The 27,500-nt window shown below is 39.4% G+C and overlaps 1 protein-coding gene across 1 annotated transcript in view; it reads left to right on the top strand.

The window, feature by feature from the left end:
* Positions 1–17,085: 17,085 nt before the first annotated feature.
* The window catches only part of FRMD7 (FERM domain containing 7), a 64,996-nt gene continuing 54,581 nt past the window's right edge, over positions 17,086–27,500 (top strand). Inside the window, exon 1 of the mRNA XM_037820914.1 lies at positions 17,086–17,247. Within this exon, the coding sequence (XP_037676842.1) occupies positions 17,086–17,247 (162 nt within the window). The remainder of the gene's footprint in view (positions 17,248–27,500) is intronic.

Raw genomic sequence — 27,500 nt, 5'->3', positions numbered from 1 at the left:
GAAATGAAAGACACAATGGAGACATACAGCAGCAGATCTCAAGAGGCAGAAGAAAACACCCAGGAACTGGAGAACAAGGCACCTGAAATCCTACACACAAAAGAACAGATAGGGAAAAGAATGGAAAAATATGAGCAACATCTCAGGGAATTGAATGACCACATGAAATACATGAATGTACATGTCATGTATGGAGATGTTCTTATGTAGATGGTGGTGAGGGTGGTTAATACATAAATATGTGACTATACAGGGATGTCATGGGTGTCCCCGAAGAAGAAGAGAATGGAAAAGGGGCAGAAGCAATAATAGAGGAAATAACAAAAATTTCCCATCTCTTATGAAAGATATAAAATTACAGATCCAAGAGGAGCAACGTACCCCAACAGAATATATCTGAATAGGCCTACAACAAGATGCTTAATAATCAGATTATCAAATGTCAAAGATAAAGAGAAAATCCTGAAAGCAGCAAGAGAAAAGCAATCCATCACATGCAAAGGAAGCTCAATAAGACTATGTGCAGATTTCTCAATAGAAATCATGGAGGCAAGAAGGAAGTGGGGTGATATATTTAAGATATTGAAAGAGAAAACCCACCAACCAAGAATCCTATATCCGGCAAAACTGTCCTCCAAATATGAGGGAGAGTTTAAAATATTCTCTGACAGACAATGACAGAGTTTGTGAACAAGATACCTGCCCTACAGGAAATACTAAAGGGAGCACTTCAGACAGATAGGAAAAGACAGGAGTGAGAGGTTTGGAACACAATTTTGGGTGATACTAGCACAACAATGTAAGTACACTGAACAAAGATGACTGTGAGTATAGTTGAAAGAGGAAGGTTAGGATCATGTGAAACACCAGAAGAAAAGAGGAAAGGTAAAGACTGAGACTGTATATCTCAGTGAAACCTAGAGTGCTCAATAATTGTGATAAAATGTACAAATATGTTTTTACATGAGGGAAAACAAATGAATATCCACCTTCCTAGGTGTTAAAAATGGGGTGGTATTGGAGAAAAATACAATCAATGCAAACTAGAGACTATAGTTAACAGAAACATTGTATTATGCTTCCTTTAATGTAACAAAGGCAATATACCAAAGCTAAATGCATATAAGAGGGGGACATAAGGGAGGGGTATGGAACTGTTGGCATTGGTGGTGTTGTCTGACTCTTTATTCTACTTTAGTTTAATGCTCTCTTTTCTTTTGTTGCTTCTGAGCTGTCATGTTTTTGTTTTTTTTTCTCTTTCTTTTTTCTCTTTCTGTTGTCTCTCTACCTTCTTTGACTCTTCTTCCTTCTTTGTGGAAGAAATGGAGATGTTCTTACGTAGATAGTGGTGAGGGTGGTTAATACATAAATATGTGAATATACAGGGAACCACCAATTGTTTACCTAGGACACAATGCATGGTGTGTGAACAAAACTGCCTTAAAAATGAGTTGATGAAGAAACCTTGAGGACACTATATTGAGTGAAATAAGTCAGACACATAAGGACAAATATTGCATGGTCTCACTGATATGAACTAATTATAATATGTAAACTCACAGACATGAAATATAAATTACCAGGATATAGAATGAGGTTAAAGAATGGGGAGCGGTTGCTTATTATGAGCAGAATGTACAACTAGGTTGAACCTAAGTGTTTAAAAATGGACAGAGGTGATGGTAGCATGTTGTGAGACTATCCAACAGTGCTGAATGGTGTGTGAATGTGGTGGAAAGGAGAAGCTCAGCATCATGTTTGTCACCAGAAGAAAAGTTGGAGATTAAAAAATGGGAATGTATAAAACACTGAATCCTGTGTTGGGCAATGTCCATGATTAAGTGTACAAATATTAGAAATTTCTTTCATGAACTAGAACAAATGTATGACACTATAACTAGAAGTTAATAATAGAGGGGCAAACAGGGAGAAAAGTATACCTATTGCAAACTACATACTACAGTTAGTAGTATTTTTTTTTTCACCAACATGAATGGTTTAGATTTTTTTTTATCATCATTTTATTGAGATATATTCACATACCACGCAGTCATACAAAACAAATCGTACTTTCGATTGTTTACAGTACCATTACATAGTTGTACATTCATCACCTAAATCAATCCCTGACACCTTCATTAGCACACACACAAAAATAACAAGAATAATAATTAGAGTGAAAAAGAGCAATTGAAGTAAAAAAGAACACTGGGTACCTTTGTCTGTTTGTTTCCTTCCCCTATTTTTCTACGCATCCATCCATAAACTAGAGAAAGTGGAGTGTGGTCCTTATGGCTTTCCCAATCCCATTGTCACCCCTCATAAGCTACATTTTTATACAACTGTCTTCGAGATTCATGGGTTCTGGGTTGTAGTTTGATAGTTTCAGGTATCCACCACCAGCTACCCCAATTCTTTAGAACCTAAAAAGGGTTGTCTAAAGTGTGCGTAAGAGTGCCCACCAGAGTGACCTCTCGGCTCCTTTTGGAATCTCTCTGCCACTGAAGCTTATTTCATTTCCTTTCACATCCCCCTTTTGGTCAAGAAGATGTTCTCCGTCCCACGATGCCGGGTCTACATTCCTCGCCGGGAGTCATATTCCACGTTGCCAGGGAGATTCACTCCCCTGGGTGTCTGATCCCACGTAGGGGGGAGGGCAGTGATTTCACCTTTCAAGTTGGCTTAGCCAGAGAGAGAGGGCCACATCTGACCAACAAAGAGGCATTCAGGAGGAGACTCTTAGGCACAAATATAGGGAGGCCTAGCCTCTCCTTTGCAGCAACCATCTTCCCAAGGGTAAAACTTATGGTAGAGGGCTCAACCCATCAAACCACCAGTCCCCTATGTCTGTGGTCATGTTGGCAACCATGGAGGTGGGGTAGGCGAATACCCCTGCATTCTCCACAGGCTCCTCAAAGGGGCACTACATCTTTTTTTTTCCTTGCTTTTCTTTTTTTTTTTTTTTTTTTTTTTAACTTTCCCTTCTTTTTTAAATCAACTGTATGAAAAAAAAAGTTAAAAAGAAAACAAACATACAATAAAAGAACATTTCAAAGAGACCATAACAAGGGAGTAAGAAAAAGACAACTAACCTAAGATAACTGCTTAACTTCCAACATGTTCCTACTTTACCCCAAGAAAGTTACATAATATAGCAACATTTCTGTGAACTTGTTCCTACTATATCCATCAGAAATTAACAGACCATAGTCATTCCTGGGCATCCCCAGAACGTTAAATAGCTTATCTGTTCTTCTTGGATTATTGTTCCCCCTTCCTTAATTGCTCTCTACTGCTAGTTCCCCTACATTCTACATTATAAACCATTTGTTTTACATTTTTCAAAGTTCACATTAGTGGTAGCATATAATATTTCTCTTTTTGTGCCTGGCTTATTTCGCTCAGCATTATGTCTTCAAGGTTCATCCATGTTGTCATATGTTTCACGAGATCGTTCCTTCTTACTGCCGCGTAGTATTCCATTGTGTGTATATACCACATTTTATTTATCCACTCATCTGTTGAAGGACATTTGGGTTGTTTCCATCTCTTGGCAATTGTGAATAATGCTGCTATGAACATTGGCGTGCAGATATCTGTTCGTGTCACTGCTTTCCGATCTTCCAGGTATATACCGAGAAGTGCAATCGCTGGATCGAATGGTAACTCTACATCTAGTTTTCTAAGGAACTGCCAGACTGACTTCCAGAGTGGCTGAACCATTATACAGTCCCACCAACAATGAATAAGAGTTCCAATTTCTCCACATCCCCTCCAGCATTTGTAGTTTCCTGTTTGTTTAATGGCAGCCATTCTAATCGGTGTGAGATGGTATCTCATTGTGGTCTTAATTTGCATCTCTCTAATAGCTAGTGAAGCTGAACATTTTTTCATGTGTTTCTTGGCCATTTGTATTTCCTCTTCAGAGAACTGTCTTTTCATATCTTTTGCCCATTTTATAATTGGGCTGTCTGTACTATTGTCATTGAGTTGTAGGATTTCTTTGTATATGCAAGATATCAGTCTTTTGTCAGATACATGGTTTCCAAAAATTTTTTCCCATTGAGTTGGCTGCCTCTTTACCTTTTTGAGAAATTCCTTTGAGGTGCAGAAACTTCTAAGCTTGAGGAGTTCCCATTTATCTATTTTTTCTTTTGTTGCTTGTGCTTTGGGTGTAAAGTCTAGGAAGTGGCCGCCTAATACAAGGTCTTGAAGATGTTTTCCTACATTATCTTCTAGGAGTTTTATGGTACTTTCTTTTATATTGAGATCTTTGATCCATTTTGAGTTAATTTTTGTGTAGGGGGTGAGGTAGGGGTCCTCTTTCATTCTTTTGGATATGGATATCCAACTCTCCCAGCCCCATCTGGGAGAACCCACCATTATGGCTCAGTTCAGTGACTTTGGGGGCCTTATCAAAGATCAGTCGGCCATAGATCTGAGGGTCTATCTCTGAATTCTCAATTCGATTCCATTGATCTATATGTCTATCTTTGTGCCAGTACCATGCTGTTTTGGCAACTGTGGCTTTATAATAAGCTTCAAAGTCAGGGAGTGTAAGTCCTCCCACTTCGTTTTTCCTTTTTAGAGTGTCTTTAGCAATTTGAGGCATCTTCCCTTTTCAAATAAATTTGATAACTAGCTTTTCCAAGTCTGCAAAGTAGGTTGTTGGAATTTTGATTGGGATTGCATTGAATCTGTAGATGAGTTTGGGTAGAATTGACATCTTAATGACATTTAGCCTTCCTATCCATGAACATGGAATATTTTTCCATCTTTTAAGGTCCCCTTCTATTTCTTTTAGTAGAGTTATGTAGTTTTCTTTGTATAGGTCTTTTACGTCTTTGGTTAAGTTTATTCCTAGGTACTTGATTTTTTTAGTTGCTATTGAAAATGGTATCTTTTTCTTGAGTGTCTCTTCAGTTTGTTCATTTCTAGCACAGAGAAACATTACTGACTTATGTGCATTAATCTTGTATCCCGCTACTTTGCTAAATTTGTTTATTAGCTCTAGTAGCTGTATCGTCGATTTCTCAGGGTTTTCTCGATATAAGATCATATCATCTGCAAACAATGACAGTTTTACTTCTTCTTTTCCAATTTGGATGCCTTTTATTTCTTTGTCTTGCCGGATTGCCCTGGCTAGCACTTCCAGCACAATGTTGAATAACAGTGGTGACAGCGGGCATCCTTGTCTTGTTCCTGATCTTAGAGGGAAGGCTTTCAGTCTCTCACCATTGAGTACTATGCTGGCTGTGGGTTTTTCATATATGCTCCTTATCATGTTGAGGAAGTTTCCTTCAATTCCTACGTTTTGAAGTGTTTTTATCAAAAAGGGATGTTGGATTTTGTCAAATGCTTTTTCAGCATCTATTGAGATGATCAATTGATTTTTCCCTTTCGAGTTTTTAATGTGTTGTAATACATTGATTGTTTTTCTTATGTTGAACCATCCTTGCATGCCTGGAATAAACCCCACTTGGTCATGGTGTATGATTTTTTTAATGTGTCTTTGGATTCGATTTGCAAGTATTTTGTTGAGGATTTTTGCATCTATATTCATTAGGGAGATTGGCCAGTAGTTTTCCTTTTTTGTAGCATCTTTGCCTGGTTTTGGTATTAGATTGATGTTAGCTTCATAAAATGACTGAGGTAGTGTTCCATTTTCTTCAATGTTTTGAAAGAGTTTGAGTAAGATTGGTGTCAGTTCTTTCTGGAAAGTTTGGTAGAATTCCCCTGTGAAGCCATCTGGCCCTGGGCATTTATTTGTGGGAAGATTTTTGATGACTGATTGGATCTCTTTGCTTGTGATGGGTTGGTTGAGGTCTTCTATTTCTTCTCTGGTCAGTCTAGGTTGTTCATATGTTTCCAGGAAATTGTCCATTTCCTCTACATTATCCAGTTTGTTGCCATACAGTTGTTCATAATATCCTCTTATAATTTTTTTAATTTCTTCAGGATCTGCAGTTATGTCACCTTTTTCATTCATTATTTTGTTTATATGGGTCTTCTCTCTTTTTGATTTTGTCAGTCTAGCTAGGGGCTTGTCAATCTTGTTGATCTTCTCAAAGAACCAACTTTTGGTGATATTTATCCTCTCTATTGTTTTTTTGTTCTCTATGTCATTTATTTCTGCTTTAATCCTTGTTATTTCTTTTCTTGTACTTGGTTTAGGATTGGTTTGCTGTTCATTTTCTAGCTTCTTCAGTTGATCCATTAGTTCTTTGATTTTGGCTCTTTCTTCCTTTTTAATATATGCGTTTAGTGCTATAAATTTCCCCCTTAGCACTGCTTTTGCTGCATCCCATAGGTTTAGGTATGTTGTGTTCTCATTTTCATTCGTCTCTATATATTTAGCAATTTCTCTTGCTATTTCTTCTTTAACCCACTGATTGTTTAGGAGTGTGTTGTTTAACCTCCAGGTATTTGTGAATTTTCTAAGTCTCTGATGGTTATTGACTTCTAATTGTATTCCATTGTGGTCAGAGAATGTGCTTTGAATAATTTCAATCTTTTTAAATTTATTGAGGCTTGTTTTGTGTCCCAGCATATGATCTATTCTGGAGAAAGTTCCATGAGCACTAGAAAAGTATGTGTATCCTGGTGATTTGGGATGTAATGTCCTGTATATGTCTGTTAAATCTAATTCATTTATCAGATTGTTTAGGTTTTCAATTTCCTTATTGGTCTTCTGTCTGGTTGATCTATCTATAGGAGAGAGTGATGTGTTGAAGTCTCCCACAATTATTGTGGAAACATCAATTGCTTCCTTTAGTTTTGCCAGTGTTTCTCTCATGTATTTTGTGGCACCTTGATTGGGTGCATAGACATTTACGATTGTTATTTCTTCTTGCTGAATTGCCCCTTTTATTAGTATGTAGTGGCCTTCTTTGTCTCTCAAAACATCCCTGCATTTGAAGTCTATTTTATCTGAGATTAATATTGCTACACCTGCTTTCTTTTGGCTGTAGCTTGCATGAAACATTTTTTTCCATCCTTTCACTTTCAGTTTCTTTGTGTCCCTGTGTCTAAGATGAGTCTCTTGTATGCAACATATTGATGGTTCATTTTTTTTTATCCATTCTGCGAATCTATATCTTTTAATTGGGGCGTTTAATCCATTTACATTCAACGTTATAACCGTGAAGGCATTTCGTGAATCAGCCATCTTATCCTTTCGTTTATGTTTGCCATATTTTTCCCTCTCTCTATTAATATCCTTTATTGTACCCATACCGAATCTCTTTAGTACTGAACCTTTCTCCAAGTCTCTCTGTCCTGTCTTTGTTTCTCTGTCTGTAGGGCTCCCTTTAGTATCTCCAGTAAGGCAGGTCTCTTGTTAGCAAATTCTCTCAGCATTTGTTTGTCTGTGAAAAATTTAAGCTCTCCCTCAAATTTGAAGGAGAGCTTTGCTGGATAAAGTATTCTTGGCTGGAAATTTTTCTCACTCAGAATTTTAAATATATCGTGCCACTGCCTTCTCGCCTCCATGGTGGCTGCTGAGTAGTCACTAATTAGTCTTATGCTGTTTCCTTTGTATGTGGTGAATTGCTTTTCTCTTGCTGCTTTCAGAACTTGCTCCTTCTCTTCTGTGTTTGACAGTGTGATCAGTATATGTCTCGGAGTGGGTTCATTTGGATTTATTCTATTTGGAGTTCGCTGAGCATTTATGATTTGTGTGTTTATATTGTTTAGAAGATTTGGGAAGTTTTCCCCAACAATTTCTTTGAATACTCTTCCTAGACCTTTACCCTTTTCTTCCCCTTCTGGGACACCAATGAGTCTTATATTTGGACGTTTCATATTATCTATCATATCCCTGAGGTCCATTTCAATTTTTTCAATTTTTTTCCCCATTCTTTCTTTTATGCTTTCATTTTCCATTCTGTCATCTTCCAGGTCACTGATTCTTTGTTCAACTTCCTCTAGTCTTGTACTATGAGTGTCCAGAATCTTTTTAATTTGGTCAACAGTTTCTTTAATTTCCATAAGATCATCCATTTTTTTATTTAGTCTTGCAATGTCTTCTTTATGCTCTTCTAGAGTCTTCTTGATTTCCTTTATATCCCGTACTATGGTCTCATTGTTCATCTTTAGTTCTTTGAGTAACTGCTCTAGGTGCTGTGTCTCTTCTGGTCTTTTGATTTGGGTGCTTGGGCTTGGGTTATCCATATCGTCTGGTTCTTTCATATGCTTTATAATTTTCTGTTGTTTTTGGCCTCGTGGCATTTGCTGAACTTGATAGGGTTCTTTTAGGGTTTGTAGACCTATTGAAGTCCTTATCTCTAATTTATCAGATCTACAGCTTCGTGGAGTACACTTTCTCTAACTAACCAGCAGGTGGCGTCCACGAGCCACCTGTTCTCCACAAGCCAGTTCTCCCCTGCTTAGCCTTTTTGGCGAGTGGGGGAGTGAGTCTTGTGGGGCCCAATTGGTGTACCAAGCTTGCGTGTGTAGTTGGTGTTGCCTGCCCTGTATGTGGGGCATGTTTCTGGGCAGTCGGGGAGGGGGTTGGCCCTAACAATCAAATCTCCCTGGTGATCCTAGAGTTTTAAAGCTGCTGCAATAGTCTAATCCTTCAGTTCAGTCCTGCCACAGTTTGTCTCTGCCACTGACCCACAAGTCCTTGGTATTGGCGTATGGCTCCTGAGACTTGCAAGTAGGCCCCTCTTCCAGGCTGTGCACCCCGGGTCCTCTGTTGAGGGATGACTGTGCTATGTCACAGGAGAGTGCCGTCCCCCCAGGGCAGTTCTGGGCTGCTGGGCTGTGTAGGGAGGCTCCCAGTCTGCTCAAATGATGGCTGAATGGGGCTTTGTTAATTCACACTGCTCCACCTTCCCAACTCTGGGACAATCAGCTGAGGTTGCAGGGAAGGCTAATGTCCACTGTTAGTAGTATTTTAACATTCTTTCTTCAACAGTAACAAATGTACTATACCAATACTATGAGTCAGTAATGGGGGGGGGGTTAGGAGTATGGGAGGATTTGAGTTTCCTTTTTTTGTCCTTTTTTTCTTTTCTGGAGTAATGAAGATGCTCTAAAAATTAAAAAAATAATAATTATGTTGATGGATGCACAGCTATATGGTGGTATTGTGGGCAATTGATTGTACACTTTGGATCTTTGGATAATTGTATGGAATGTGAACAATCTCAAAAAAAAATAAAATAAGATATGACATATAAAATCCAAAAGATAAAAAAATGGTAGACAGTAGACATTATGTTGAGTGAAATTAGCCAGAAACAAAAGGACAGATACTGTATGGTCTCACTAATATGGACTAACATTGATGAGCAAAATTTCAGAGTTGAGAACACAGGTTATCAGGAGATAGAAAGAAGTTAGAGATCGGGCATTTGATGCTGAAGGAGTACAGAAGGTTCAACAAGATTGATTGTATAGATCCAGTAATGGAATGAATAACATAATCATGTGTGATGGTAACACAATATTGTAAGTACTCTGAACAAAGATGAGTGTGAGTATGGTTGAAAGAGGAAGGCTAAGGGCATGTATGAAACCAGAAGGAAAGATGGAAGATGAAAACTTGGATTGTATAGCTTAGCAAAACCTAGAGTGGTCAATGATGGTGATTAATGTACAAATATAAGAATGTTTTAAGTGAGGGAGAACAAATGAATGTCAACATTGCAAGGTGTTCAAAATTGGATTGTATAGGGGAAACTGCAATCAATGCAAACTAGAGTCTATAGTTAATGGTAACAATGAAATATGCTTCCATTAATTGTAACAAAGGCAATATACTAAAGGTAAATGTCTGTAAATGGGGGATATAAGGGAGTGATATGGGATTCTTGGTGGTGGTGTTGTTGTCTGACCTTTTCATGGTATTTTATTTTTATTCTTCTTCTATCTTTGTATTTTTATTCTTCATTTTTTTTCTCCTTTTCCTCTTTCTTGAGGAAGAGATGGAAAGGTCCTCATATAGATTGTGGTGGTGAATGGATAATTATGTAATTATACTGGGAATCATTGATTGTTTACTTACTATGGATTGTATGGTATGTGAATAAAACTGTTAAAAAAGTAAACAGAGGGATACAAGTGCTGGATAAAATGTGGAGAGATGGATGTACCTATTCCCTGTTGGTAGGTAAGTAGAATGGTGCAGCCCAGCTGGAGGGCAGTATGGTGTTTCCACAGGAAGCTAACTACAGGGTTGCCATGTGGTCCTGCAACTCCATTATTGGATATATAGTTGGAAGAATTGAGAGCAGGGACATGAGTGGACATTGCACACTGGTGTTTATGGTAGCCATATTCACGATTTGTAATGGATGGAGGTGGCCTAAGGGTACATCAACTGATAAACAGAATGATGAACTGTGGTGTATACATACAATAGAATACTGTGCCGGTTTGAGTGTATTGTGTCCCCCAAATGCCATTATCTTTGTGGTCTTGTGTGGGGCAGAAGTTTTGGTGCTGGTTGGATTTGCTTGGAGTGTGCCCCACCCAGCTGTCGGTGATAATTTTGATGAGATGTTCCCATGGAGGCGTGGCCCCACCCATTCGGGGTGGGCCTTGATCGGTGGAGCTATATAAATGAGCTGACTCGGGGGGAGAAAACGGAGTGCAGCTGGGAGTGATGTTTTGAAGAGAAGCAAGCTTGCTAGAGAGGAACGTCCTGGGAGAAAGCCGTTTTGAGGCCGGAGCTTTGGAGCAGATGCCAGCTGCCTTCCTAGCTAGCAGAGGTTTTCCGGACGCCATTGGCCATCCTCCGGTGAAGGTACCCGATTGCTGAGGTGTTACCTTGGACGCTTTGTGGCCTTAAGACTGTAACTGTGTAGCTAAATAAACCCCCGTTTTATAAAAGCCTATCCATCTCTGGTGTTTTGCATTCTGCAGCATTAGCAAACTAAAACAGATTTTGGTACCAGAGAAGTGGGGTGCTTTTGCTGCTGAGTTTGCAAATACCAAACATGTTGGAACGGCTTTTCAAATGGATAAGGGGAAGATTCTGGAAGAATTATGAGGAGCTTGATAGAAAAGGCCAAAACTGCTTTAAAGAGACTGTTTGTGGAAATATGGACTCTAAAGATACTTCTGATGAGGACTTGAGCAGAAATGATGAATGTGTTGTTGCAAACTGGAAGAAAGGTGATCCTTGTTTTAAAGTGGCAGAGAATTTGGCAAAATTGAGTCCTGGTGTCAGATGGAAGGAAGAATCTGGAAGCAACAACCTGGAATACTTAGCTGAGGAGATCTCCAGACTACGTGTGGAGGACATATCCTGGCTTCTCCTTGCAGCTTATAGTAAAATGCGAGCAGAGAGAGATAAACTTAGAACTGAACTCTTGGGTTCAAAGAAACCAGAAGTTGATGGCTTGGAAAATTACAGGCTTCCAGGGGGTGAAATCCCAGAAGCTACAGCCCAACATGAGGATGTAACCAAACATGGAACCCAGCCGCCATTTCAGTACAAGCCAAGATTGGAAAAGGAGTTAAGCAGAAAGGATTTGTGGAAAGTCCTATTGTCTGATGGCTTTGACCCCTGCATGCTTCATGCAAAGCCAACAGAATTTTTGCGAGATCTTTATAGACAGAGCCATTGCCAGTCTGGACTGGAGGAGACAGCCAAGGAAAAAATTAAAGGAAAAATCTCTTCAAAGACAGAGCCATGGAGGTTGAGGTCTGGAGTCAGGAGGTCTCGGGCTGGGAGAGCGGAGCAGCCCACATGCATGGAAAGGGTGAGTTTGCCCTGGAGGTCGAAGGCGGGCTTTCCGCCTCGATGCTCTGGAAGAGTTTTGCCACCTCAGGTCCCAAAGAGGGTGGAGCACATTTCCAGGGAATTGAGGAGAGCCTGGCTGCCACCCCACTGTTCTGAAGGGGTTGAGCGTGTGCCCCGGAGATGGAAGGGAATCCGGGAGCTGCCCCGAGGTTTGAGGAGGGTGGAGCTGAGAAGGTGGTCTCCCCAATGTGTGGAAATGTTGGAGCACTCACCCAAGCATTTGGAGAAGAAACAGCTGCCAAAAAGGCCCTTGGGAAGGGTTAGGCTCCCGCTCTCTCAAGTCCCAAGGATGCAACGTCGTTCTGTAAATGACTCTCAGACTTTGAAATCTAATGGAGTTTGTCCTGCAGGTTTTAGGAACTGTTTTGGTCCTGTTAACCCTGTTTTCCTTACTGTTTCTCCTTATGGCAATGGAAATGTTTATCCTATGAATGTCTCTCCTTTGTATATTGGGAGCACATAACTTGTTCTAAGTCCATAGATCCAAGGCTAAAGGAGAATTGTGCCTTAGGACCCACCATGCCTAAATTGATTTTGATGGGATTTTGTGCTTAACTTTTGTTACTGAAATGATTTGAGTTTTTGTGGTATTGTGATGGAATGAATGTATTTTGTATTTGGAAAGATAATGTCATTTTGGGTTCCAGGGGGTGGAATGTGCCGGTTTGAGTGTATTGTGTCCCCCAAATGCCATTATCTTTGTGGTCTTGTGTGGGGCAGAAGTTTTGGTGCTGGTTGGATTTGCTTGGAGTGTGCCCCACCCAGCTGTCGGTGATAATTTTGATGAGATGTTCCCATGGAGGCGTGGCCCCACCCATTCGGGGTGGGCCTTGATCGGTGGAGCTATATAAATGAGCTGACTGGGGGGAGAAAACGGAGTGCAGCTGGGAGTGATGTTTTGAAGAGAAGCAAGCTTGCTAGAGAGGAACGTCCTGGGAGAAAGCCGTTTTGAGGCCGGAGCTTTGGAGCAGATGCCAGCTGCCTTCCTAGCTAGCAGAGGTTTTCCGGACGCCATTGGCCATCCTCCGGTGAAGGTACCCGATTGCTGAGGTGTTACCTTGGACGCTTTGTGGCCTTAAGACTGTAACTGTGTAGCTAAATAAACCCCCGTTTTATAAAAGCCTATCCATCTCTGGTGTTTTGCATTCTGCAGCATTAGCAGACTAGGACAAATACCCAGTGGCAGCAAGAAGAAATGAAGTTGTCAGGTATACACCTAGGTGAATGGAACTTGAGGGCAGTATGTTGAGTGAAATAAGCCAGAATCGAAAAGACAAATATTATAATGCTTCACTAATATGGACTAACTATAATGTGCAAACTCTGAGAATTGAATCTGAGAGCACAGGTTATCAGGGGAAGGTTTATGGTAAAGGTTCCTAGATTGTAAGCTCTTACAGCAGTCACATCTATTCATGAGTTGTAGTGGCTATCTAAATTCTGAGATGCTGATCTCTTTGTGTATAACCTGGTCAGGCTCTATAACTTTGAGTATCTGTGTGTCACATGAGACTCAGAGCCAGTGTTCAGCAGCTAGGAATGTCAGCCTTACCCCAAACAGCAAATGTTAAGAAAACTGAAAATGAGATCAGACTTCAATTAGAGATATGAAAGGAATGGACTTGACTAGAACTAAGGTAAACCAGAATAAAGGGTAAAAGATGATACTGATTGTGTTTAAAACCTCAACTTCTTTGTGAGAACAAAGGAAAACATGTTTATTTGGTACAAAATCTATACTTTCTGTAGCATGCTATATAATTTAAGTTGTATCATCAGTTTATTCAAACACCATAAATACATGGAACCTTGAATAGGGGGTGAGAGCTGGTTGGCTTGTACAGGTTAGCATGAAACCCCGATACACCCCAGAGTAATTTGGGCAGAGATTAAGGAGCATTTGCAGGATCCCTTTGAGGGCCTGGGGAAAAATGTGGGATCATTAAAGTTTGCCACCTGGGGAATTCCTGATATTCTTGCAAGCATTGTTGACTACAATTGCAGTAGTCCAAGTCCTTGATCTTGGGGCTTGCCCTTATGAAGCTTGTTATTGCAAGGGAGAAGTTAAACCTACTTATAATTGTGCCTAAGTGTCACCCCCAGAGAACCTCTTTTGTTGCTCAGATGTGGCCATTTTCTCTCAAAGCCAACTTGGCAGGTAAACTCACTGCCCTCCCCCTTATGTGGGACTTGACTCCCAGGGGTGTAAATTTCCCTGGCAACGTGGGACATGACTCCCAGGATGAGTCTGGACCCTTCATCATGGGATTGAGAAAGGCTTCCTGACCAAAGGGTGAAGAGAAATTAAAGTTTCAGTAGCTGATAGATCTCAAATGGAGTTGAGAGATAATTCTGGAGGTTATTCTTATATAGATATCCCTTTTTAGTTTTTAGTGTGCTAGAATAACTAGAAAGAGATGCCTGAAACTGTTGAACTGCTATCCAGTATCCTTGATTCTTGAAGGTGATTGTATAACTCTATAGGTTATACAGTGTGTGTGATTGTGTGATTGAAAACCTTGTGGCTCACACTCCCTTTATTCAGTGTTTGGACAAATGAGTAGAAAAAAGGGGGACAAAATGTTAATAAATAATTGGGAGGAAGGAGTATGAGATGTTTTGGGTGTTCTTTTTTACTTTTATTTTTATTTTTATTCTTATTTTTTGGAGTAATGAAAATGTTCAAAAAATTGATTGTGGTGATGAACGCACAACTATGTGATGATACTGTGAACAACTGATTGTACATTTTGGATGATTGTATGGTATGTAAACATATCTCAATAAAATTGCATTTAAAAAATTCAATGGCAGAACAGATTATTTTTATCAGAGCGCTAAAGAAAGCTGTTCTATTCTCCCCGCCACCACCCCTGCCCCACCATTAGGCCAGAAGCCAATGTTTCCCACCTCAGTACTAGTCAAACCAGGATACTAGCTAACAATTTCTTGGTTTCATAATCAATACTTACAGCATGTGATGAACAAAGCCCAAGTCTGAGAATATTTATATTTTACCAACATATGCCTGTTACAAAGAAGGGACTTTGGGTTACTTAAGGTTAACTTTTTAATGTGAAATCAAAGTTTACTTATCAATGGAAATATGTACAAAGGAGCTTCATATGGAATATTTACCAACATTCCTTATACATAACAGACCCTTGGCTAAATGGGAAGGTGATGTTAATAATAAAATGATTTTTAAATGGAAATAAAAGGTCCAGAAGCCATTTAAAAATGATTGCCAAATTTCACTACACAAATATAAAAGACTCTCATGGCAAACACACAGAGACACATACACATGCAAACACATGCACACATACACATACCTCAAAAGCAAAGTCAAAAGACAAAGAACAAATGGTGGAAAATATTTGCAACTCATAACAAAGGGCTAATTTCCCTAATTTTAAAAGAGTTCCTAGAAATTGAGGAGAAAGGCCAATGTGCCAGTTTGAATGTATTATCTCCCCCAGAAAAAGCCATATTCTTTGATGCAATCTTGTGGGGCAGACATTTTAGTGCTGATTAGATTGGAATTCTTTGAGTGTTTGCATGGAAATGCACCCCACCCAACTGTAGGTGATAACTCTGAAGAGATATTTCCATGGAGGCATGGCCCCAGCCATTCAGGGTGGGTCTTGATCAGTGGAGCCATATAAATGAGCTGACAAACAGAAGGAACTCAGTGCAGCTGTGAGTGACATTTTGAAGAGGAGCTACAGCCAAGAGGGACACTTTGAAGAAAGCACAGGAGCTGCAGATGAGAGACAGTTTGAAGATGGCTGTTGAAAGCAGATTCTTGTTCTGGAGAAGCTAAGAGAGGACAAATACCACAAGTGAAACTAAGAGTGACATTTTTGAGGAACTGCTGCCTAGAGAGGAACGTCCTGGGAGAAAGCCATTTTGAAACCAGAACTTTGGAGCAGACGCCAGCCACGTGCCTTCCCAGCTAACAGAGGTTTTCCGGATGCCACTGGCCATCTTCCTGTGAAGGTACCCAATTGCTGATGTGTTACCTTGGACACTTTATGGCCTTAAGACTGTAACTGTGTAACCAAATAAACCCCCTTTTATAAAAGCCGGTCCATCTCTGGTGTTTTGCATTCCAGCAGCATTAGAAAACTAGAACAGCCAATAAACCAATATTTTAAAAAGGGGCCATGGAAATACATGAAGAGATGTTTCACAGAAAAAAGATCCAAATGGACCCTAAATATATGAAAAGTTGCTCAACCTCGCTCATAATATGAAAAATTCCATTTTAAAAGTACACTAAGATTTTATTTCTCACCCATGAGTTTGGCAAAAATCTGAAAGTTTGACACCACATTCTGTTAGTAAGCTGGTGGAGAAAATAGGCACTTTCAGCTGTTACCTTTTGTAGTGAAATCTAGAAATAGCTATACAAATTACTAATGCATTACCCTTGACAAGCAACTCTACTTCAGAACTCTGTCCTACAGCTACACCTTCACACATATGAAATGACATGTATATGAAGATATTTATTTTGGCCTTGTTTATAATAGCAAAAGGTTAGAAAAAACCTATGTCCACTAATAGGGGAACTGGTTGAGTAAACGATGGTTCATCTACACTATGCAAAATTATGCAGCTGTAAAAAGGAATGAGAAAGCTCTCTATGCACAGCTAAAGGGAGATCACCATGATATATGAAATAAGAAAAGAAGACACAGAACAGTGTAATAGCATGTTAAGAGAAGAGACATTTGTATTTACTTGTATAGTATTTTCATAAGAAAACCCTAAAGGCTAAATAAACAAGCAATCTAATAAAAATGTTTACCGATGGGGTGCAATGAGGCGGGCATGATGGAGGGGGCAAGAGTGATATTGAGACGTTTCTGTATTTCCCTTTTTATATAATTTTGATTTCTGAATCATGTAAATTCAAAATAATTAAAATTTAAAATGTATGTGTAAAGCTTCCTAGTTCATCCATGGAATTTCTAGTATACAGTATGAGATTAGCTCTAATCCTTTTACTTTTGAGAAAGGCTATTCCGGGTTTATTGATGCTTCATCTGGGCTTCTCAACTTGTGCTCTTATGAAATAAAGAAAATCCCCAGTGGTTGCAAATGCTTTCTTTCTTTTAATTTTTCTGTGAAGAAAGGAACTATGTTTAAGAGGACTAAAGAGAGTCCAGATGGATCCGACATTGACCAAATAGGAGACTGCTCAGATGCTACTGATCAACATCATTTGGCAGTACAAACGCCCTTGGGCGTGTATCACTTCAAGCAAACAGAAGTGTGCCCTGCTGAGGGTGGAGGTGCCTGGGTGGGGGTGGGGGGACTCAATGCACTGCATCCAGCTGACAGTGAAATTCCTTGAGAAAGCCCCCTTCCAGTCACAGCACCCACAGCACTCTGAGCCTGCTTGCAGCCCAACGGCCTCTCCGAGAATGCTACATTTAAAAGTGCAGTTTTTGGATGATTCCCAGAAGATTTTTGTGGTTGATGTAAGTGGAAATCATGTTGCTCTTATTCCTTTATTATTCCTTCAATAATGGTCATTTGTGGACAAACCATTAGCTGGCGATGTTATGTCTTCTTTAGGACTGAATGAAGGAGGACTGTGGTTTTTAGCTTTGAAAAAAATCTGTATTTAATGTCACAATATAGCTCATGTTTTCCCAATAACCTTTTTTCAAGAACAGTTTCACTTTTCTCAAGGGAAAACAAAAGCACATTTTAAGGTATGCTAAATATTTATAAAAAGACAAAGCAGCAATAACTTAGTTCTCCTACTCAGTAAGGTAATATTGTTCATTGAAATTATTTTCTGTGAGTCTTATCCCATGAACATTCGTGGTGAGAAAACTGTGGTTCTGAGAGAAAAAAGGGAGAGAAAGCTATCCTCCTTTTCTAAGGGAAATCTACAGTGTTGAGGGTAGAATTATGCACTTGTAACAAGAACTTCAGAAAGTAATGACAAGGATGGAGAAAAATAGGATGAGACTATTTAGTTTGATTTAGTGCTTATAGTTCAGAGTTCTTAATATAATTCCTAGCTCCAAGATGATTGTGTACAATTATACTTCATCTCCTCGAGAAGGAACAAATGTATTAAGCACATCATTTGGAGCTCATCTTTCAGTATCTTAAGATATGTACATTTTGATGTCAGGATTTATGTACAAGCATTTTGAAATGTTCTACGTTTTTATTAGAACAAAAAAATGCTATTTGCTCTGATATTTGCATAAACTACTAACAAGGAACAAGTGGTTCATGTTTTTTAAAATTCATACAAAATTTTGGTTGTTTTCTTTTATACATAAACTGACAAATACTGTAGCTCAGCTGTGATGTTGGGTGTGTGGGTAACCCATTTTTAAAATGAGTGTTTCATTTTTATTTGAATCGTGCTTTTGGGGAGATTACTTCATGGATTCGGCCACTGTTTTGCTGTCTCTTGCTTTCTCTTTTATGTGCAAAAAGCATTTCTAGTTCCATGGACCTGAATGATTTGTTTTTGCAGCAAATAGCTTCCATTAGAAGTATGAGGCATTTCCTATTCTTTCTTGCAACTATATTTAAGGGGTGGAAAATGTCTTTTGAGTAGTTTATCCATTGCAGACTGGTGATGTATGCTCACAGTGCTCCAGTACCTGATTTAGTGGGCTGGGTATTCAAAAGACACTGCTTTAGGCTAAGTTTTTAAATAGATATTTTAAGCAACTCAAAGAGAAATCTTTGACAAAAAGTGACAGAAGAGCTTTCTGAATGTGCAATTCAAATTCAAATCCAATTAAATAGGGGGTACGGAGGCACAGTACCAGAGCTTCACAAAATTCACCTTCTGAGAAACCAATTCCAGCAACTTGAAGCCAGCATGATTTGGCTTCAAGTCAGATTGTCTCCCTCCAGCTGCAATACATTGTGTTCCTTGGGAAGATAATGGGAGAGATTTGCTATCCGGCAATTCGGGTGTCAAAGCATCTGATCCCTTTTGCTCTGAGCAAGGTTGGGCTGTAAGTAGCAATTGTGGTGTTACCAAGGGGCAAAAGCACTGGCTGCAATCCCATAAGCAGCTTTGTCCTGACAGGGCAGAGGCTTAAGTTAGCATCCACTCGTCCAACAGTATCTTCTCTCATAAACAATAATAGACTGATTATAATGATGATGGTGAGGATTATGATGATAGCAGTAGTAGTGTAAATCATGCGGATAACACTTTAACGTTTTTCAAAGCAATTTCACATCCATTAGCTCATTTGATCTTCCATTCCACCCGACTAATGAAGACAGGGAAAGGATTAATCTTACATTTTGCAAATTTAGAGACGGGGGCTCAAGGAGGTTCAGTGACTTGCATGGGATCACACACTATATAAGTGCAGAGCTGGACTTCCAATCCAGAATTCTACACACTCACTACTCTAGGCACACTCATATCCAGAGGACTTATCTGTCAGTAGCCTTCTAGTCCTTCTGAAATATTGCTCATATGCATTATTTATTTTCTGTTGCCCTCAAAAAGCATAGAATTTTGCATGCAGTGAGCCTTTGATGACTGTTGTGAACTGGTTGATAGATCATTCTTTTCTTACCCATTGATAAGAAGCTATGTTGGAAAGTAAAGCTTCCAAAGCAACCTAAAGAATACCTTTTTTGTTAGTACTAACATCCCAAACAGAATGAAGAAATGCTTTGAACCATAATAAAGAGAACCCATTAGCAGCTGAGGAAAGCCACCTGGAGGTTTTTTTTTAAGCAATTTTATAGAGATATATGCCCTACCATACAATCATCCAAAGTGTACAACCAGTTGTTCACAGTATCATCATATAGTTGTGCATTTATCACCACAACCAATTTTTTGAACATTTTCATTACTCCAAGAAATAAAAATAAACAAACCATCTTATACTCCTTCCCTTATTATTAATTTACTTTTTGTCCTCCTTTTTTCTACTCATCTGTCCATACACTGGATAAAGGGAGTGTGAGCCACAAGGTTTTCACAATCACACAGTCATATCATATAAGCTATATAGTTATACACTCATCTTCAAGAATCAAGGTTACAGGGTTGCAGTTCAACAGTTTCAGGTATTTCCTTCTGCCTATTCTAATATACTAAAAACTAAAAAGGAGTATCTATATAATGCATAAGAGGAACCTCCACAATGACCTCTTGACTTCATTTGAAATCTCTCAGCTACTGAAACTCTATTTTGTTTCATTTCTCTTCCCCTTTTGGTCAAGAATATTTTCTCAATCCCACGATGCCAGGTCTAGGCTCATCCCCAGGAGTCATGTTCCACGTTGCCAGGGAGATTTACACCCACATGTCCCACGTAGTGGGGAGGGCAGTGAGTTTACCTACAGTGTTGGCTTAGAGGCCACATCTGAGCAACAAAAGAGGTTCCCTGGAGGTGACACTTAGGTACAATTATAAGTAGGCTTAGCCTCTCCTTTGCAGTAACAAGCTTCATAGGCAAGTCCCAAGAGCGAGGGCTTGGCCTTCTAAATTTGTAGTCCCCAATGATTGTGAGAATATAAGTAATTCCCCAGGTGGGGAAATTTAATATTTCCAGATTTTTCCCCAGTCCTTCAAGGGGGCCTTGCGAACACTTTTTATTCTCTGCCCAAATTACTCTGGGATGTATTGGGGTTTCATGCTAACCTGTACAAACCAACCAGATCTCACCCCCTATTTAAGATGCCATGTAATTATGGCATTTGAATAAACTGACCATACAAGTTGCATTATATAGCATGCTACAGAAAATATAGATTTTCCACCAAATAAACATCTCTTCCTTTGGTCTCACAAAAAAAATTGAAGTTGTAAAACACTGTCAATACCATCCTTTTCCCTTTAGTTTGGTTTACCTTACTTCTAACAAAATCCATTTCTTTCATATCTCTAATTGAAGTCTGATCTCATTTTCAGCTTCTTTAACATTTTCTGTATGGGGTAATGTTGACATTCATAGCTACTGAACTCTGGCTCTGAGTCTCAGGTGACACACAGACACCCAAAGTTACTGGGACCAACCACATTATACACAAACAGCTCATCATGTCAGAATTTAGAAATAACTGTTACAACTCATGAATAGATGTGACTGTTGTAAGAGCTTACAATCTAGGAACATTTACATAAGCCTTCCCCTGATAACCCATGCTCCCAATTCAGTTCTCAGAGTTTGCACATTATAGTTAAATGCATATTAGTAAGATATTGTAATGTTTGTTTTTTCAATTCTGGCTTATTTCACTCAACATACTGTCCTCAAGTTCCATTCACCTAGTTGCATACCTCACAACTTCATTTCTTCCTGCCACCGCTCAATATTCCATTATATGTATACACCACAGTTCACCATTTCATTTATCATTTGATGTACCCTTAGGCCACCTCCATCCACTGTGAATCACGAATACTGCCACCATAAACACTAGTGTGCAATGTCCATTCATGTCCCTGCTCTCAGTTCCTTCAAGTACACACCCAATAATGGGGTTGCAGGACCATATGGCAACCCCATAGTTAGCTTCTTGTGGAACCAACACACTGCCTTCCAGCTAGGCTGCACCATTCTACTTACTTACCAACAGAGAATAGGTACATCCCTCTCTCCACATTTTATCCAGCACTTGCATTACTCTGTTTTATTTTAAACAGTTTTATTCAAACACTATACAATCCATTCTAAGTAAACAATCAATGATTCCCAGTATAATCACATAATTATGCATTTGCCACCACAATCTATATGAGGACATATCCATTTCTTCTGCAAAGAAAGAGGAAACGGAGAAAAAAATGAATAAAAATATAAAAGAGACAAAAATAAAAGTAAAATAAAATACAATGAAAAGGTCAAACACCACCACCAAGATTCCCATATCACTCCCTTATATCCCTCTCTTATAGACATTTAGCTTCAGTATATTGCCTTTGTTACAATTAATGGAAGCATCTTACAGTATTACCATTGACTAAAGACTCTAGTTTGCGTTGATTGTATTTTTCCCCTATACCATCCAATTTTCAACACCTTGCAATGTTGACATTCATTTGTTCCCCCTATTTTAAAAACATTCTTATATTTGTACATTGAATCACCATCATTGACCACTCTAGATTTTGCTAAGTTATACAATCCCAGTATGTATCTCCTATGTTTCCTTCTGGTGAAATACATGACCCTAGCCTTCCACTTTCAACCATACTCACACTCATCTTTGTTCAGGGTACTTACAATATTGTGCTACCAGCACACAGTATTATGCTATCCATTTCTGGATCTATACAATCAATCCTGTTGAACCTTATGTAGTCCTTCAGCATCAAATGTCCATTTTCTAACTTCTTTCTATCTCCTGACAACCTGTGTTCTCAACTTTAGCTCTCAAATTTCATTCATCAATGTTAGTTCATATTAGTGAGTCCATAGAGTGTCTGTCCTTTTGTTTCTGGCTAATTTCAATGTAAAGTCCACTGTCTAGCATTTTGTCTTTTGAATTTTATATGTCGTATCTTATTTTATTTTTTTCTCTCTCTCTTGTTACTCTTACCGATAGTCTTCATTTCTGCTCTCTTCTCCAAACTTCTTTCTCCTATCTTTTCCTATCTGCCTGAAGTGCTCCCTTTAGTATTTCCTGTAGAGCAAGTCTCTTGTTTACAAACTCTCCCAATGTCTGTTTGTATGAAAATATTTATACTCTCCCTCCTTTTTGAAGGACAGTTTTGCCGGGTATAGAATTCTTGGTTCACAGTTTTTCTCTTTCAGGACCTTAAATGTATCATGCCACTGCCTTCTCTCTCCATTGTTTCTACTGAGAAATCCACCCAGATCCTTATCAAGCTTCCTTTGTATGTGATGAATTGCTTTTCTCTTGCTGCTTTCAGAATTCTCTCTTTGTCTTTGACATTTGATAATCTGATTATTGTGTGTCTTGGAATAGGTCTATTCAGATCTATTCTGTTTGGGGTACATTGCGTTTCTTGGATCTGCAATTTTAGATCTTTCATAAGAGATGGGAAATTTTCAGTGATTACTTCCTCCATTATTCTTTCTGCCCCTTTTCCCTTCTCTTCTACTTCTGGGACACACATGACACGTATATTCATGTACTTCATGTTGTCATTCAATTCCGTGAGCCCTTGCTCATATTTTTCCATTCCTTTCCTTATCTCTTCTTTTTTTGTGTGTGTAGGATTTCAGTTGGTCTGTCTCTAGTTCACTAATCCTTTGTTCTGCCTCTTCAAATCTGCCATTGTATGTCTCCATTGTGTTTCTCACCTCTTCTATTGTGCCTTTCATTCCCATAAGTTCTGCCAATTGGTTTTTCAAACTTTCAAGTTCTTCCTTATGGTTGCCCAGTGTCTTCTTTATATCTTTCATCTCTTTTGCCATATCATCACTCAACTCATTGATTTGATTTTTGAATTGATTTAGCATATTTGTTTGAAGATCTTTAATTAGTTGTTTCAACTCCTGTATCTCATTTGAAGTGTAAGTTTGTTCCTTTTACTGGGCCATATCTTCATTTTTTCTAGTGTGACTCACAATTTTTGTTGTCTAGGCATCTGGTTTCCTTGATTACCCCAATCAGATTTTCCCAGAGCTGATGGGCTCAGGTCTCAGGTAGAGGGTGTAATCAGTACCAGGTTTCCCTAATGATGAGACCAAGAAAGTTGTCAGACTTTCCCATGAGGCCTCTAGACTCTGTGCTTTTCCTGTCGGGTGTTGCTTGTCAGCTGCAGCTCCCCACCAGTGTAAAGAGGTGTGCTGCATTTAATTCTCAGTGAACCCTGTCCCTGCCTGGGGCTGAGAGTGTCAGAAGTCAAGCTCAAGCTGTTTCTGTTTCCTACCCCCCCTGGCCCTAGGGTCTGAGTTCTCTGTGGGGGGGCAGCTACTTGAGCTGGGCCCTGCCTCCCCCTTTTCTTATGGTATATAAGCCCTTTAGGGATTTATCTCCTACAACTGGTTTCTTTGTCTCTCTATCTTAACTCCACCCTTTCCTGTGTCAGTGCTGACAATTGAAAATGCCTGAGGCTTTCTCTTATGAGCTTGTTAGACTGAGAGAAAAAAGGGAAAAAAGAAAGAAATCCTCTTTTCAGAACCAGTCCCCAGCCCCCCCAGTTACCATTCAAGAAACAGAGTTGGTGCCCAGTTCTATGTGCCCCTTTTCTTGAGACACAGCCCTTTTCCAGTATTCTGAGCTAAACCAATTCCAAAAGCCTGTGTTTTTATTTATTTATGTATTATTTTTTCCATCAGTCCCACCTCCTTTCTGCCAGGAGGAACCTCTGAGTTCCTTTCCTGTTTGCTGTGTCTATCATGCTCAGGCTTGTATTCAGTAGTCCAAATTTGTTAATTAAAACTGCAACTGGAGCTTGGTTAGCTACTTTTCCTTCCTCCTAGGAGACTGCTTCTTTTCCCACAGGGAAGTGTTTCTGCTCAGCCTGCTGTGCCAGTGGGGGAGGGGCACTAGCTCCACAGTTTGGGGAGCTTTACTTACAGTTCTTACCCACCCATTCTGGACTGGTGTACGATGTTTGTCCAGTCACAGATGTCCCCCATCAGTTGTTCCATATTATTTATTAGTTGTTCCTGGCTATATGCTAGTTGTTCCAGAGGACTAAATTCCATACCTCCCTATGCCGCCATCTTGCCCTACCTCCTGGAGGGGTTTTTGATACTAAACTTGCCTGAAATCCCAACAGCCACAGATCTGCCCCAGGGAAAATTGTCCTTGAAAATAATACTCAAGAAAATTATCAGCTAAATGGAGAAAAATTGTAGACTCTTGGGCCCTGGTGTTAATTTAACAGAACATGCAGTTGTAAAAATTTGAAAAGGACCATGATCAGACAGAGCAAATCCACCTGGGGAATGCTAATTACATCTCAAACCCTTCCTCTACCCCCAGTGGTATTATCTTGTTGAATTTGTGAAAATAAAATATCTGGCTCAGGCCTAAAAACTCAGAAGCCTGATATGTCAGATCACCATAAGGGCCAAGGTAAGGGAATGATATTTAAAATCAGAATGCCAGTGTCACTATTTACAGTAGGATAAGGGAAACTGGGGCCAACTCATCAGTTACATTGGATGCCAAATGATGTCAGAAGGTTCTAATCTAGATTTGTTAGACATATGTTCCTGATATTTGAGGGTTTATTGATGCATCCATTTCTACAAAGGCCCTATCATTGGGAGCTTTTAGTCACTCATTCATTTGTCATTTAGTTAAATTATTTTTGAGGACCTAATGTATTCCAGGCCATGTTCTGGGCACAAAAAACTCTACCATATGGGTAGGTGAAGTACTTGAGTACCACTACACTCTGGTCTGGGCAGGGCTGGCTAGATATTACCCACTTATTCCTCTGTGACTCTTTTTCCTGTCATTGCATGGTTGATGGACCCCCTTTGTGATTGACACACTCTGTCTTTGACTTGTTTATACTTTCTGTTAGATTACTTTGAAGAGTGGTTGGCCCCATATCTATGCTCTGAGGCACTATGTGTTGATTTTATAGCTTAATTCTGAGAACCTTAGTCAACCTTTTCATTTCTGAATTTCCAAAGATTGTTTGGGGAATAGACACAGGACTTCAGAGTTGCTGGAATTTGACTACTGAAGTTAATCCAATGAAGAAAATGAATTTATTGAAAACTTATCCTACTTCTGAAGCACTCACATTTCTTTCATGAAACTGTTCATTGTCAAATGTCAACATCATCCCTCCTGTTGCTCTTACCATAGATATTATCCCTAGATAATCAAAGAGCACTTTTTAGAATGATGGAGGGGGTGTGTAGGCAAAAAGATAAATGGTGTAAGGGGTTGATTTAAAAATTAATTGACACAGAATAAAGCCCCAGAGAAGCTAAAATATGAAATTCAGAGAAGCACACAGAGAAGTAAGACAGAAAGAAGCTGAGAGAGAAGGAAACACACAGAAGCTCAGAAAGGAAGCCACAGAGTTGCTGAGGGTTACCAGTAGCTGGCCTTTGGGGAGAAATCACTGCCTGTTGATGCCTTGATTTGGACATTTTCATGGCCTAATAACTGTAAGCTTGCAGGCATGGGAAAACCAGAAGAGCAGGCACAAGGAGATAGAGATAGCTATGTGATGGGAGGCAGAGATACAAGCCAAAGAACCCAAGGATTACAACAAGCCAACACGAGAATGCTAAAGTTTGGGGGAGAAAGAATGGCCTCATTGGCACCTTAATTTTGGAACTGTGAGCCAATAAATCCTGTTGTTCAGCAAAAAAAAACTGTTCATGGTATCTGTGATAGCAGCTCTGGCAAATTAACGTGCCAAATCTCATGAATGTATGGGAACTCTCTAAATCTGTGGCCCTGCCTGAGGTGTTTCTTATTCCAAGCAATCCACACATATCATTCCTCAAAATTACCCATTCCTACCAGTTTCCTGTCAGTTTATTTGTTTGTGTTCCTACTAGTTTATGGCTCCAGTGGCTTATGCTCCAGTTTTCACGCCTGCAGAATTTCTGATGCAAATTACAGGTTATGGACAGAACTGCAGTCTTCTTGATCACAGACAGCATAGTGAACCAGGAAGTCATGAGTGTGAAACTCAGGACGTCTTTCAGTTTGTGCACAAGAGGGATGCACACGTGACATCTCCCTGCATCAGCCAGTGGATCAAGACTCGCTGACCATGGGGAATCAACATCCACTATTGAAGCTGTTCTTGCTCTGGCTCTTCTCTATCAATTTCAGTACATTGTTAAATAGGAGTGGTGAAAACAAGCATCCTCAAATCCACTCAACTGGGACAGAACAGCCTCTTCAACAGGCAGTGCTGGGAGAACTGGATATCCATATCCAAAAGAATGGAAGAGGACCCCTATCTCATGCCTTATACAAAAATTAACTCAAAATGGATCAAAAACCTAAACATTAGAGCTAAGACCATAAAACTCTCATAAAAAATGTAGGAAAATATCTTAAAAATCTTGTGATAGGAGGTAGTTTCCTAGACCTTAGATCCAAAGTGCAAGCAACGAAAGAAGAAATAGATAAATGGGATCTCCTCAAAATTGGATGCTTTTGTGCATCAAAGAACTTTGTCAAGAAAGTAAAATGGCAGCCTGCTCAATGGGAGAAAATAGTCAGACACCATATATCCGATAAGAGTTTAATATCCAGAATATATAAAGAAATCCTAAATTCAACACCAAAATGTTAAACAACTGAATTTAAAAAAATTGGCAAAAGACATGGATAGATACTTTTCCAAACAGGAAAAACAGATGGCTAAAAAACATATGAAAAGGTGCTCAACTTCACTAGCTAGCAGGGAAATGCAAATCAAAACCACACTGAGATACCATTTCACTTCTACTGGAGTAGCCATTATCAAGAAAAAAAAAGAAAACTACAGGTGCTGGAGAGGATGTGGAGAAATAGGTACACTTAGTCACTGTGGGAATGTAGAATGGTGCAGCTACTCTGGAAGGTGGTTTGGTGGTTCCTTAGGAAGTTAAGTATAGAATTGCCATATGATCTGTCAATCCCATTGCTAGATGTATACTCAAAAGAACTGAAGGCAGGAACACAAATAGACATTTGCACACCAGTGTTTATAGCAGCATTATTCACTATTGCCAATTGATGGAAACAGCCCAAATGTCCATCAATTGATGAGTGAATAATCAAACTGTGGTTTGGAACATTATGCAGCTGTAGGAAGGAATGAAGTCATGATGCA

The sequence above is a fragment of the Choloepus didactylus genome, chromosome X (genome assembly GCF_015220235.1).
Source record: "Choloepus didactylus isolate mChoDid1 chromosome X, mChoDid1.pri, whole genome shotgun sequence".
NCBI lineage: Eukaryota > Metazoa > Chordata > Mammalia > Pilosa > Megalonychidae > Choloepus > Choloepus didactylus.
The sequence above is the reverse complement of the archived record's forward strand: the minus strand, read 5'-3'. Positions and strand labels throughout refer to the sequence as shown.